Here is a 15,841-nt window from a genome sequence, read left to right as displayed (position 1 = left end):
GTTGAGATACCTTCCAAACACAGGCTGATCTAGCTCTGGAACATTCTTTCCTTAGGTAACCACAGGTCACTTCCTCACAGCTCCTTCAGGTCTCTTGTTGAATGGCATTTCTCCACACGGTCTAATTTGACCAGCCTATTTACATGGCCATCCTCCCAACTCCAAGGCACATACCTATCTACTGGCTTTCACACTCCTATGTACTCTATTCCTTTCTTTTTCTCCCCTTAACTTCTAAAAAGCCATCTAATTTATTTATTTATTATGTTTACCCATTATCTGTTCCCTCCTTCTGTAATGTAAGCTCTACTGTGACAGGGATTTATGCCTGTTTTATTCACTGATGCATCCACAGGACCTGGCCAAGTGCCTGGCATTTGAGAAATAGCTAAGTGAATGAAGGAAGGAACACATAAATGATCACATAATAGGCATTCATTTATTTCCCATTATTTCTGCTAAAAGCAATGCTGACATAAATATCCTCATATAAGTCATTACGTGTTGGCCCTTCTATGTCAAAGAGGCCAAAATGCTTTCTAAATTGGGTTTAGAAGCTGACTTCAGGTTTTAAAAGTTGACTTCTATGTCAAAGAGGCCAAAAAGCTTTCTAAATTGGGTTTAGGAGGTTTTAAAACATTCTGCTCTAAATTACACACAGTTTACTCTCTGTTTTCTTGCAAAGATTTTCTTGTTTTCATTTGTTACATTTAAGTCTTTATCTATATTGTATTGCTGTATATTATGTAAAACTTGGATTTGATTTTAAGCCCTTCTAGGTGGATAGCCAGATATGGCAGCACCATACTGTATCATCCATCTTTTTCCCACTGTTTTAAATATCTACCTTTGTTATACACTAAATCCTTCTAATAACTGACCTTAGTTTCTTGATTCTCTGTCCTGTTCATCTTGTAGTATACACTAACTTCATGTTTTTAAGGGAAACAAAAACTTGTGAAAGGGAGCTACAACATGGCAAGTCAAAAGGAGTTAGAATATTCAATTTAAAGATTAATTCTACCAGACATAAAAAGAAGAGCTGGTGACAATTCCAAAAATTCAAGGAGGAGGGACTCCTCCCTAACTCATTCTATGAAGTCAGCATTACCCTGATACTAAAATCTGGCAAAGCCACAGTGAAAAAAGTAAACTACAGGCCAATATTCCTGATAAACACAGACACAAAAGTCCTCAACAAAATACTTGAAAACCAAATCCACCATCATATCAAAGAGTTAATTCACCACAATCCAGTAGGGTTCATTCCTAAGATGCAAGGTTGGTTTGACACATGCAAATCAATACATGTGATTTACCATATAAAAGGAATTAGGGAAAAATCTTTAAAACAAGAATGAATGTCCATACTGTAATTGAATAACATGATACATTCAATCTGCCTGGAATATATAAATAATAAAATTAATGTGCTCTTTTCACTAGTGATATAATGGCTAGGACAATCTTTTGAAAGTTACTGAAATTCCACATAATCTTGTTCTTTTTTACTGTGCATATGCTTCAACTGTTTTGAAGAATATTGTATTGGTTAGGGTTCTCCTGAGAAACAGAATCAATAGGATGTGTGTATATATAGAAGGAAATTTATTATAAGGAATTGGCTCATGACGTTATGAAGGCTGCCAAGTCCAATATCTGCAGGGCGGACTGTCAGGCTGGAGAACCATAAAAGCCCATGGTGCACATGAAATCTGAAGACATTCTCTTGGGGATCCTCCTTGCTGCATAGGCTGGTGTTTTGTTTTGTTTTTTTTCTATTTAGGCCTTCACCTGATTGGAGGAGGCCACATTATGAGGGGCAATCCACTTTACTCAAAGTTCATCAATTTAAATGTTGATCTCTTGCAAAACACCTCCAATTTGACACATAAAATTAGCATCACAAATATCTTAGATTTTTTTTATCCCTAATAAAAGCTAGATTTCTAAGATAAATTCTGAGTCAGTAGGACTTTTTTGTAAGAGTAAATAAGATTACAAGTTTACTCCTACTTTGAGTCCATTAACTGTAAAGCCATTAAAGATTGCATAATCTGAAATCACAGGGTAGAAAGCAACAATTGTGAAGATTGTGCTGATACTCACTCATTCCATCACCACTTACCATTTTACACTTTGGCTCCTGTACTTCAAAATGATGGGAAGGAAATTGGTGGTCAGCCATTTCATTGTTGTGACTGGCCATTGTTACAACAGGATAACTTTTAGCATTCCCAGTTGTATATCTTTGCATATTGCTATCATTAATTTGAATGCCACCCACCTACCCTCCCCCAATTGAGGAATTTAATGGCACCCTTAGGGTACAGTGAGTAAAATCTGCGAGTCTCTTAAAATATGAGTCATGAGTTGCTTTGTTGTAGCAGTGTCAGCTCTGGGTCTATTTAGTAATTCAGAGTTTGCAATAGAAGGGACTAGCCCTCTTTCCATAAAACCTACTGAGCTCTATCCCCACAAACACATAAGAAATGCACACTGAAATTCACACAAATTGTTAAAGCAGACTTCCAGATGAGTGGATTTCTTGGTCTAGAGATGGCTACTAGATTTACCTGGCGTGTGATCAGAGTCTGGAATTAACACTTCGGCAGGAATTCTGCTGCCAATGGCCCAGTCCAAGTCATCCTCAGAGTCTTGAGTAAGACTGCAGGCTGTGGTCCAGTTTCCTGAACTTATTTCAAAATTGCAGCTTCCTGTTGTGCTTGTATACTGTGCTGGGGAAGCAAAAACATTCATGGAAATTTCTGGAAATGTCTATCACATTTGCTACTACCCTCTATTTGGGATCATTTAAAATTAGTATCTGCATATTCTAATTCTTTATAAATACATTTACAGCATCAAGACATTTATACTCATTGGTAATATTTTAATTGAAGGATCTAGAAGCAGTGTATGAATGTTGTCACTTATTAAGGAGTCATATGCATTGATGAATAATATTTATAGATGATAGTTAAAACTGTATCTACACATGAACAATGAACATAACATTATGCTAATACAAGATTATTCAGGTCAAATAAATAAACAGCTTCAGTTGTCTGGATGTTTAATTCACTACCTTCCCTTATTCTGATGTTTGAATAGCATAGCCTATTAGCGATGCAAAGTCATTTACTAAAGAAAAGGCACTTTGGTAGAAGTAGTAAACTGTATAGGAAACAAATTACCTCGGACACCATACCAATCACTGCAGCATCAAATATCAGAGCTAGTCACTAAATTAAAGAAAGAAATTCTCTTCTAAAAGTGTTGATTGATAACTCATTAAAAATTAAATTATTCACAATGAAAAAAATTAATAGATAATAACTGTATCTATTTCTAGTCACCTGTGAAAAGTGCCATCATGATACCCTGATCTAGGCTTTCATTTTTCTTCCTTTTTTTTGTACATTAGTTATTACTTTTGAGCACTCACTGTAAAATCAGACTGTGTTGTACAGACAGAATGAATGATTGGGTGATTTAATCAGTATGAATCAATTGAAATTGTCATTGACTTTTCCTTTCTTTTTAGAAAGAAAGTTTGTGTTATTTTTAAACTTTCTTCTCATTCACAACTTTTCCTTAACATACAACCAATGTTAGCATATAGAAATGTAATCAGAAAAAAGCCTTGCTATAAAAGTTGATACTAAATATACAGCACGCAAAGCTTTAATATTTCCACACAAACTTTCTGGATCCCTGAGATTATTTAAATAAAATATCAGCATTTTACTTCTCAAGCATTATTGTATCTTATCCCTACAAATTACAACCACTTGTATTCATGTACATTCCTTTCGTTCATTCTATATGACTATATATAATCTATTGCTTCTTGTATGCTTATTTATGGGCTCTGTGTGCCTTTTTTGTGTTTGCCATGCCAGTGTTATATAATATAGAATAGGTTTTTATTATATGATATGGATAAAAAATGAGACATTCCGTTCTGCTGGTGTTCAGCCAACACATCTGTAAAAATTCAGAATCTTGCAATGGACATAAAAGACAGCCATTATATGTTCTTTAGAATGATGTCACCTGCACATTCTTTACTAGTGTTCTATGTAAGTGACTCCCTGACATACAGCCCTACGATATTTATTCTGCATCCTTTTCTATTCTCTGTGATCATCCTTGTACCTCCTGTCCCGCCTTGCTTAATATATGACTTTATCTTTGACGCTAAAGATACTTATCCAATCAGGATAAATTCTCTTACATTTCATTCTCTCAATCTCAAAAATATGCCACTTTTCTCTTTCCTAAGGCTAATCTCTGTTTATGATCTCAACTCCTTATCAAAACACTGCTATTGACATTCTACAGCTTCATTTTCTTCAAAGTTACACATTTTTCCATGTCCTTCAATTTCACATTCTCTTCTAATTCCTTTCTTCTAATTTGCAGCCACACAGCCAGGCTGCCCCTATTAATTTAAAAACATTCACTATATTTGCTTGCTTACATTTCTCACTCTGTATTGGCCTTAGTCATCCCTTTCCATGACCTTTCACACTTTTACGCAGATGTCCCACCAATCAATGACTGCGATGGTTAATTTGAGATTATTTGAGGTTGTTAACTTGAGATCTTTCCAACTTTTTGATGTGGGCATTTGGTGCTATAAATTTCCCTCTTAACACTGTCTTAGCTGTGTCCCAGAGATTCTGAAATGTTGTATGCCTGTTCTCATTAGTTTCAAAGAACTTCTCAATTTCTACCTTAATTTCATCATTTACCCAAAAGTCATTCAGAAGCAGGTTGTTTAATTTCTGTGTAAATGTATGGTTTTGAGAGCTCTTCTTGGTATTGATTTTTATTTTTATTGTGCTGTGATGGTTAGTATAATTTCATTTTTTTTTGGAATTTGCTGAGGATTGTTTTATGTACAACTGTGTGGTCAATTTTAAAGTATGTGCCATCTGGCAATAAGAAGAATGTATATTCTGTGGTTTTGGGGTGGGCTGTTCTGCAGATGTCTATTAGGTCCATTGATCAAATGTTGAGTTCAGGTCCTGAATATCTTTTTAAATTTTCTGCCTCAATTATCTGTCTAATACTGTCAGTGGGGTGTTGAAGTCTTCCACTATTATTGTTTGGGAGTCTAAGTCTCTTCATAGGTCTCTAGAAACTGGCTTTATAAATATGGGTACTCCTGTGTTGGGTGCCTATATATTTACAATAGTTAGGTCTTCTTGTTGAATTGAATCCTTTACCATATCTACTGTCGTTGTCTTTCTTGATCTCTACTGCTTTAAAGTCTATTTTGTCTGAAATGAGGTTTGCAATCTCTGCTTTTTATTGATTTCCATTTGCTTGGTAGATTTTTCTCCTTCCCTTTATTTTGAGCCTATTGGTGTCATTGAATGTGAGATGGCTCTCTTGAAGACAGCCAACCACTTGGTCTTACTTCTTTATTTAGCTTGCCACTCTGTGCCTTTTAATTGGGGCATTTTGCCCATTTACATTCAAGGTTAACATGATATGCATGGATTTAATCCTGTCATCATGTCATTAGCTGGTTGTTATGCAGACTTGTTTGGTTGCTTACAGTGTCACTGGTCTGTGTACTTAGGTGTGTTTTTGTAGTGGCTGGTGATGGTCTTCAGAAGCTCTTGTAAGGCAGGTTTGCTGATAATGAATTATCTCAGCATTTGCTTGTCTGAAAAGGATGTTATTTCTCCTTCATTATGAAGTTTAGTTTGCCTGTATGTGAAATTCTTGGTTGTAGGTTTTTTTGTTTTGTTTTTTTGTTGTTGTTGTTGTTGTTTGTTTTTAGAATGTTGAATACAGGCCCTCAATTTCTTCTGGCTTGGAGGGTAAAAGATTCACTGCTGAAAGATTCACTGTTAGTCTGATGAGGTTCCCTTTGTAGGTGACCTGCCCTTTCTTTTTATCTACCTTTAACATTTTTTCTTTCATTTTGACCTTGGGAAATGTGATTATTATGGCCAGGTGTGGTGGCTCACACCCGTAATCCCAGCACTTTGGGAGGCCGAGGCAGGCAGATCACTTGAGATCAGGAGTTTGAGACCAGCCTGACCAACATGGCAACACCCCATCTCTACTAAAAATAGAAAAATTAGCTGGGTGTGGCGGTAGACAACTGCAATCCCAGCTACTAAGGAGGCTGAGGCAGGATAATTGCTTGAACCTGGGAGGCAGAGGTTGCAGTGATCTGAGATTGTGCCACTGCACTCTAGCCTGGGTGACAGAGCAAGACTCTATCTCACAAAAAAAAAAAAAAAGTGATGATTATGGGTCTTGTGGATGATCTTCATGTGTAATATCTTGCAGGGATTCTCTTCATTTCCTGAATTTGAATGTTGGCCTCTTTAGTGAGGTTGGTGAAGTTTTTATTAACAATATCCTGAAAGCAATTTTTCAAGTTGCTTGCTTTCTCCCTGTCTCTTTCGAGGATACCAGTGATTCATAGGTTTGGCCTCTTAACAAAATCCCATATTTCTCAGAGAATTTTTTCATTCCTTTTTATTCTTTTTTCTTCGTTTTTGTCTATATTATTTCAGTAAGCCAGTCTTCAAGCTCTGTGATTCTTTCCTGAACTTGTTCTATTCTGGTGCTAATACTTGTGATTACATTGTAAAATTCTTGTAGTGTATTTTTCAGCTCCATTAGGTGAGTTAGGTTTTTTTTTATAGTGGATATTTCATCTGTCAGCTCCTGCATAATGGTTATTCTTAGCTTCTTTGGATTGGGTTTCAATGTCCTCCTGAATCTCAATAATATTTGTTCCTACCCATATTCTGAATTCTATGTGTGCCATTTCAGCCATCTCACCTGATTAAGAACCCTTGCTGGAGAACTAGCACGGTCCTTTGGAGAACAGAAGACACTCTGGCCACTTGAGTTGCCAGAGTTCTTTCACTGGTTCTTTCTTATTTCTGTGTGCCAATGTTCCTTTAACTTCAGTGTAGATTGAGTACAGTCATTATAATTCTTTTCTGGATGTTTCCAGAGGGCTGAGGCTTTGCTCAGGGTCTTCATTTGTAGCTGACTTCTTGCCTTTGGTTTGATGGAGGGTATGCTAGCAAAGTACTTTGGTGTTGAAGATCTGGGGTGTAATCCAGCCAGCATGTGGCGCTAAGTGCAGTGGTCAGTAGGTAGGCTCTTAATCATGTGGCTCCTCTATATTTCCTCACAGTTGCAGCTGTGCTCCCTCTTAATGCTCTGAATGTGTGGGCTCCTCTTCCACCTGAGTGCTGGCTGCAGTTTACAGGCTTGAATTTGTCCAAGTTTTTACTCTTTCGTGGGTGACTATTAAATGCCCTACTTAGTACATCTTGTGGGGAAAATGGTGATTTCACACGTTTTAGAGTCTTCCATTGAAATTAATTCCTTACTCTCAGTATTTTTAAAAATACACTTTTGTCGTGTTTTTTTTTTTTTTTGAGACAAGTCTCACTCTGTCGCCCAGGCTGGAGTGCAGTGGTACAATCTCAGCTCACTGCAACCTCCGCCTCCCAGGTTCAAGCAGTTCTCTGCCTCAGCCTCCCGAGTGGCTGGGATTACAGGCGTCCACCACCAGGCCCGGCTAATTTTTTTTTTTTTTTAGTAGGGATGGGGTTTCACCATGTTGGCCAGGCTGGTCTTGAACTCCTGACCTTGTGATCCACCTGCATCGGCCTCCCAAAGTGCTGGGACTACAGGTGTGAGCCACTGCGCCCAGCCGATGAATTTAAAAGAAGCTAGAAATAACACTAAAAAGTGTTACGCAGTGCACTATAAGTTTTATTTGAGAATGTACTTACTATGAAAGAAATACATGATATTTTATAAAATTAATACTATAATTCTTTGGCATTAGTAATAAAGTCTTAAGATGTGTTGATTGTTTTGACTTTTTAAAAATACTTTCATTTAAAATTAAAATACGAAATGAACCTTGAAGACATTATGGTAAGTGACATAAGCCAGTCACAGAAAAGAAAAATACTATATGACTCCACCGATATGAGGTACCTAGAATAGAAATGAAAGATCTTTTATAGAGATGGACATGAGAAGGGTAGTTACCATGGTCTAGGGGAAGCGGTAAATGGAGTGTTATTCTTTAATTAGTACAGTTTTGTTTTTTTTGGATGAAAATAGTTCTAGAGATGGATGGTGGCAGTGGTTGCACAACAATACAAACGTACTTAATGCCATTAAATTATATATTTTAAATGGTTAAAATGGTAAATTTTTATTATGTATTTTTTCCCACAGCTTTTTAAAGTTTAAAAATATATTTAAAATTTTAAATAGAAAATAAGCCCATTGGAAGCATCAGTATAAGATCCTAAGAAATAAAAAATTAAATTGAGCTATAAAATTAAAATGTAAATATGCTTATCTGGTAGTTTGTCTCCGGAAAGGTCACCCTACAACCTTCTCTTCATTTGATGTGTGATGTTTTCCTATTGAAAGTCTAGTCTAGACTTTGTTTTCCCATTGAAAGTCTAGTCTAGACTTTGTTATTTGCTTGGCCATTAGCAGGAATCAGGTATGGTATTATGGAACATCTGAGGCTAAATCAAAGTAACTGTTGCTATTTTTCCTGAGGCTCGGGGGACACTTTCTAGTAGAAGCCAGCCCTGTGTACAACGGCTTACCACCCTGTGACTGCCATGTTATATAAAACCCAAGCCACATGGAGTACTCTGGAGGATGAGAGTACTCCAGAGTACTAGAGAGATGTCTTACTCTCTCTAGTAAGACAGAGAGACCAAAGAGTATCAAGAGAAGAAGTCATCTTGGATGTGATTATCCTGTCCCACCCTATCAGTTCGACTCAGGCCATCAGAGACAAACTGCCCAGAAGAGCTCTTCCTGAATTACTGACCTAAAAAATTGTGAGCAAAATTTAACAGTGGCCTAGACCACTAACTTCTGGGGTAGCTTGTTAGGCAGCAAATGGTAACTGCAACAGGTAGCTGGTATTGTATCAATATTCTCTAGGAAAGATAAGATAAATGGAAAAAAGATCCTTTTTTTCCAATACAATATATGGAAAAAAGATCCTTTGAATTTAAATATCTGCTCATATTTTAAAATTATATACTTAGTTTTATATATGTTTTAAAATATTGCTTGAATTAAAGCTTGAATAAAAATACAATGGGGCCCATCCAGTCCTCTTTCTCCAGTGCAATGTAATTGATAAAATTAATTACTAAACTGGTATTTATTAAAAGTGCTCATTTTCAGCCACATATACAAAATCAACAATTTTTTGGAAAAAAAATAGAAAAAAAAACAAAGACCAATAAAGAAAGACAGATTGCCACTGCAGTTCCTAGAAACTTTAATTCTCACCCTAGACACAGTGTGCCTAATTACAGAATGGGATTATTTTTCGGTAAAATGATTTTCTATAGACTTGTTACAGTTCTCAGTACGGAGTAAAGAATATGAAAGGGCTGTCATTTGTATTTGTATTTGATACTTGTATACAAGTTTGGGGAAATATTTGGGCTATTCTAAATCTACTCTAGTGCGTGAAAATAATATTTCTTCTCCATCATCAACGCCAATATCTAACTCTACTTATGAAGGAAAATCTCTGCTGAACTGGCTGCCATACAGCAGATAGATAAACTTACCACAGTGAGCTTCATCAGACCTATCAGAGCAGTCTGGCTTATAGTCACAAACAAGGTGGGATGCAATGCACTTCTTGTCCCGGCACAAAAAATCAGTGGTTTCCGGACAAATCTCAGAGATCTCTCCCACTAGGGAACACCAAAAAAACAAAAGCAGTGTTTCATCAACATTTTCATTAGACTTGAAGATTCCTGTTAGGTATTTTATAGATTTCACACCAGTAAGGAAGTTAAGGATTTCAACAGTTGCCTAAGGTGGACTTCCCCAACTTCCTCTTTCTCAGTCCCACCTTCAATGGTTCAGCAAGTTATATAGATTCTACTTCTGAAATATCTTTTATGCACTTTGATGGTGCTGAAAATCTCCTTGCCTGTGATTCTCATGGATGAGACACTCAAATTTGTGGCCCACAACTACCTGGAACCTGGTAAAGGGTATGTGCAGCCTGCCACCAAATCCTGCTCGTTGTCAGCATGCACCGATGAGATTTCCTGGCCATTTGTGCTGCTCATAATGCTCCTGGTGATCTGAGTCTATAGCACAGACACCAATTTTAGTGATATGTTCCTGTCTTGACTGACAATTTTACATAAAGAAGATGTTAACTTTATCGGTTAAAGCAACTGTCTATTTCTGCTGAATTTTCACATGAACATACTGGCTGGTGGAGGTTTCATACTCTAAATTTTATTTTGCTTTTTCTGACTTCCATGGGGCATGATTTTCCTTTTTTATACACATAATTAAACTGTCCATTGACAAGTACAGAGAACTAACACTATTTTATGCAAATTTTTTTGTAGATGAAAAAGTATGGACAGTGTTTAATACTCATCCTCGTATAAAAAAATAGTCAAGCCAGCAGACATTGTCAGAAAATTAATTGGCAGCAAACTTTAGGAAATGAATGTGTGTGTTTTATTCTAAAACTAAAGAGCATGTATTGTGTCTTTTGCATGATGATCTGAATTTAATTTGATATCACAGTCTAATTTTTATTCATAAGCCAATTTTTCTGCACTGAGCAGAGTCCTGCTCCCTCAGTTAGTGTTGTTTTGGTCTGCCATTTCACTCACCCACCTCAGCCTCCCTTCACCGCACCCCCACTCTACCCTCACACCCCTAACCCTGCTCCCCACCCCGCCCCACTTGGCTTCTTCTGTTTACATCAGTTTTAAAGAGAGGTATGCCTGTTTACATCAGTTTTAACGAGAGGTATGCCTGTACTCGCTTGTGCAGAAAACATCGTTTCAGATTTAATCGACCGGGTTTATGTCCCTTCACATGGTTTTTAAGATTATTTAAATGTCTAATGTGTTATATTGTAACAGACATTGTTTTGCCAACATTGCCTATTTCAGTGGCACATCACAACCTAATTTAAAAAGAAAAATCAAACATTTTAAATGGACAAAGGAAAAAAAGATAAAAAGATATTTTTTCTTTCATAATTGAGATCGTATTGGTTGAGGATCAGTACAGACATTTCAATATGTACATAATTCTTAACACATGTGCCAAAAATCTAAAAAGCTATATATTGTAATTCTTTTTAAAAGTGATTCCAGTGACTTTCCAGCTTAAAATCTGGAAGCAAATTTTCCTTAAGAGGCTATCAAGTACCAGTATCTTCACATGTTGACAAGCTGTTACCTACATCCCACCAATTCACAACTGAATAGCATGTATACTACATATTCAAATTTTTGATCTTTCACAGCACAGTAACAAAGTTATTAGGAAAATAGGACTATCACAACCAAAGAGGCTACAGAGTGCCCACAATTCTGACAGGAGAGCCACGATCAAGGAGTAGTTTTCTTTAGGAAACAATTCTACTACAAAACAACATGGGAATAGAAGTAATTTAAAATGCTAAAGACGTTAGATGCAAGACTGTGACTCCATACTGCCATTTAATATGCTTTGTATTATAGGATATAAAAATTAACCCCCCATCGACGGAATGTTAAGCTGACACCCAAGACAGTGAAAGCATCCCCTAATTCAATATCCCACACTATTCTCTGGTTGTACCAAAAAATAAACAACCAGCGAATGATTTCACCTCTTAAAAAAAAAGCATTTACACTTAAAAAATAGGATGAGATGGGATTCCCTCCTTCTTAAAAATGTTTCTGGAGCTGCTACTAAACAACTTGCATTTACAAAATGGTTGATAAAAATATTCCCCTGGATTGTACAAGAAGGGAGACAGGGACTACTGATAAGACATGGTACATAGTATTAATCAGACTTGGCTACTTTCTCTCCTGCTTCATCAAAGGCTGGACTCTCCTCAGTTTTCGTTTCCCCGTTTTCTGCAGGTAACTCTTCTTCACTTTCGTGGTTAGCCACTTAGGCCTGTTTTCCCTTTGCTCCCCTTTTCCCTTTCGTTTGTGCTTTTTTGTCTTAAGAAGTATCCTTCGCTGCTGCCTTTTTTGGCTTCGCCTCCACTTTTGCAGGAGCAGGTTTACCTGACAACAGCGCTGACCTCCTGTTAGGCTCTTCCTGTGGCGGTCCCTTCAGCGGAGCTGACCTTCCTCTTGGGCGCTCTGGCTCCGGAAGGGCGCGGGTGCGGTGCCTGGCGCTGCCGCTCCTCCACCCTCCGAGCTGCTGAGACCCCTGGCGGGGGATGGTGGGAGAACCGGATAGAACCGGATTGGGAGCCCGCCTTCTCCTCCGCCCCCCTAAATGTTTTCAATACACGGGATCTTAATAACCCATGGAATAACCCAAACTACTTCTTAGAAAATGCAAAGTATTCTTAACAAAAATCCTAAGTCTGCAGGAAGGTCATTCATGACATTTGACCTCTTTGCATGGCCACATACCTTTCCATCGTTGTACACGTGGGGACTGAGGCTGATCATTACCTAGTACATACATCAAAAGCCCCTAATAAAGACATTAAAAATCCTTTGTCCTTGGTTCCAGCTTAGTTTTCCAGTCTTATTTTCTGTGACTCTCAAGTAACTGCAATCGGTCTATATCCTGTGACTGAAGATTTCACATATCTGTCCCTTGCTCTTCGTTTTTACAGGCATTCACAGGAGCTACTTCCTGTCTGCCCTGACTATTCCCTCCAGAGCCCCAGGTGCCCGCTGCCCAAACTTATGATTCAATGAAATGACTTCTCTCTCTCTACTTTTGTCTTGCCTTTCTCACTGCCATCTTTGTCCCAGGTGAGACACTTCTGTTTCATGCCACCTAAGTACCCTTTTATTCCTATATTACAATGAATATCATCACATATAAGAGCTATTTATACATGGCTGGCTGTCCCCCCCAGACTCCAAGCTCGTTAGAACCAGAAGTTTTTATCGTGTTCTCTTGGGCCTCACATAGAACCTGATATATAGTTGGCTCTTTATAAATCTTGGTTATCATAATTTCAGAAACAATGGTTTCATCTAAAGGGGGCTTAGAAAAGTGAATTGACATAGAATTTTTAGAGCAATTCTTATATTTAAATATTATTTAATCAGATATGTAGTCAAATGATAATACTTCACAGATTCATAGTGACTTATATTAAAGGTTTACAATTTTTTTATCAACTTCAACAAATTAAATAAAATTCAGCAGTTCCTTTGTTACACAGGTGATTATAGGTTCAGAGGTGATGTACCTGAGGTGGAGGTAATTTACTGACAATTAGGCAGTACTTCCACAAATAAAAAGAACACAGCTCTACAGACTTGACTAAAAGTGCATATCCAGAGGCTTTGGATTATGCCCATAATACAATAGCTAAAACCTGTATGATATCCAAGAACAATTTACCAGTAAAATTTGGTGTATACAAATATGAAGACTGAAGAAAGAACATCTGAGACAACAGCAAATGGTCCAATTATGGGCATTAACAAGACGAAGACTTAAAGGTCATGTTTACCGAGTAGTTTAGGAACTTTGCCACATAATTTTAATTAACACTAGTGAGAATTTACAGTTAACCCTAGGGCAGTATGTGGACATTTTTTCCATATGCAAGTCTGTGCATTTGAGATTATTTTATTTTTCCATGCCATAGGATGTAAAGCCATATAATTACTCCACAGGGGAAATGTGCTTTGACATCACTCTAAATAGTTGGTTATTTGGTTTTTATAAAAAAAAATGGCTAAAATAGGCTACATCTCTAAATAAGGCTTATTTTCTTTGATAATATAGAATAGCAAAGCCATGAAGAGAAATAAAGTGATGCTTTAAATTGCAGTAAACTGAACAATGACTAGAATATCTATGAAACATTAGGTGTCCAAAGAAAAAAAAAAACAAATAAAAAACAGCCTCACATATCTTTTTTAAGAATACAGTAAATTGAAAAGATAGATTTTTTTAATGAAAGACTGTTTTGCGTGTGTTTAGCCATTTTATATTTTTTATTCAGCCAAAATGGTAATAATAAAGGCAATAACTATTCACCTGGTTGTCAAATATATAAAATGAAAGATATCTCACATATTCTATATTTGATGATACAAGAATGGATAGAACATTGGTGCTCACAATAAAAGTTGAAAATAACCTGGCCAACAGATTATGGCATATGAAAAAACTAGAATATTTATTTTGCTATTAATAGACTGACAAATAGAGATCTAAAGACCTAACTAAAGCATGAGAAACTGAAAGATCCTGTGAAGGCCGTGGAAAATAATGCAGCCATAGGAAAACAAAATTTAATCCAGTAAGAACATAAGGTAGATATAGGACTAATCTACTGTAGATTTAAACAGACTCTCACCAACCTGAAAGTGACATCAATTGAAAACTAGTTTCATTTTACTTTGAAACAGAACTTACAAATCCTCGATCCTATAAATTTCAATTTGGATTAAAATCGTTTTGTACACAGAGCTCATTACACTGAACTAGACATAATCATTCTATAGATAATATTTATGAAGAAACACTTGTTGTTTTATTACTTTCTTAAGCTGATGACATTCAATATGCTCTGAGATTCCAGACGGCAAGTTTCATATGGACACGCATTTCCAAGCACCTTTGTTTTTCACGTAACCACATGAAGAATATTAAAATGGGCATAATCCCTGCTTTTGAAGACTATGCTATTTAGTTGACAAATCCACATATTCAGCTTTGGAATCAACTGAAAAGAAATAATTAGGGTTTCTAATGCTGCTATATATGTATGGAAGACCTAGTGAAATTCCAAGTACAAGAGAACTTTCCCACGGAATACAGTGAGTCAGGAAACGTATCTAAGAAAAGTCCTAAGCAAGTAAACATCTAGATGCATTGAAGGCATGAAAGGAGCTTAGACCACAACAAAGAATTTTAACTATCAAAGACTCAAAGATGTTCATGAGTGAGCAGGAGTTTAAAAAACTGATCAGACTTAAAAAGGTATGTTGTTCTGTGAAGTATTGGAGAAACTACGTCTTTTGGTTCTGAAAATGCAGATTGACATTTGATTTAATGTGATAAGTAAATGGAAACCTCTGAGCTTTTAAAACATATTTTATTATGATAAGAGTTTAAATACATAATAATGTAGAAAAAAACAAAAAACAATCTCTCCTTCTTTACACAATGTCTTTAACATTTTGTCGCATTTTTCTTTTTAAATTTTTTTGTAACTAGGTTAAATACTTGTAATCATAACATATACACAATATTTTCTCTACCTTTTTATATTTATCATATCATAAATATTTTGTGGTCTGATTTTCACAGTAATCACTAATATCTATAAAATATAATGAAAACTGAATATACCCCTAATTTAGTTAACAATTCCATTCTATTCATTATAGAGTTGTTTCATTATTTTACATTTAAACAAAACTATATTTAGCTTCTTCACGATTGGAAATAGTTATGTAAGACAGACTCCTAACATGCCATTATTGGGTATAAAAATGTGTTGATGGATTTGTGTCTTTTAGGGCTTTTGATATCTATCAATAAAATTAATTGCTTGTTTAAAAAGCTACACTGATTTATTTTATTAATATTACTATTTTTTTTTCTTTTTTTTTTGAGACAGAGTCTTGCTCTGTCGCCCAGGCTGGAGTGCAGTGGCGCGATCTGGGCTCACTGCAAGCTCCGCCTTCCAGGTTCACGCCATTCTCCTGCCTCAGCCTCCTGAGTAGCTGGGACTACAGGTGCCCGCCACCACGCCCAGCTAATTTTTTGTATTTTTAGTAGAGACGGGCTTTCACCCTGTTAGCCAGAATGGTCT

At 36.5% G+C, this 15,841-nt stretch overlaps 1 protein-coding gene and 1 pseudogene across 1 annotated transcript in view; both read right to left on the bottom strand.

Annotated features, from left to right (window-relative positions):
- MALRD1 (MAM and LDL receptor class A domain containing 1) overlaps positions 1-15,841 on the bottom strand; it is a 679,682-nt gene that overhangs the window by 225,488 nt on the left and 438,353 nt on the right. Inside the window, exons 30-31 of the mRNA XM_054503207.1 lie at positions 9,624-9,752; positions 2,577-2,738 (exon numbers count right to left, since the gene is read on the bottom strand). Coding sequence (XP_054359182.1) covers positions 2,577-2,738; positions 9,624-9,752 — 291 coding nt within the window. The remainder of the gene's footprint in view (positions 1-2,576; positions 2,739-9,623; positions 9,753-15,841) is intronic.
- LOC129006466 (non-histone chromosomal protein HMG-14-like) lies at positions 11,872-12,466 on the bottom strand (annotated as a pseudogene).

The sequence above is a fragment of the Pongo pygmaeus genome, chromosome 8, assembly GCF_028885625.2.
Source record: "Pongo pygmaeus isolate AG05252 chromosome 8, NHGRI_mPonPyg2-v2.0_pri, whole genome shotgun sequence".
In the NCBI taxonomy this organism is placed as follows: Eukaryota; Metazoa; Chordata; class Mammalia; order Primates; family Hominidae; genus Pongo; species Pongo pygmaeus.
The sequence above is the reverse complement of the archived record's forward strand: the minus strand, read 5'-3'. Positions and strand labels throughout refer to the sequence as shown.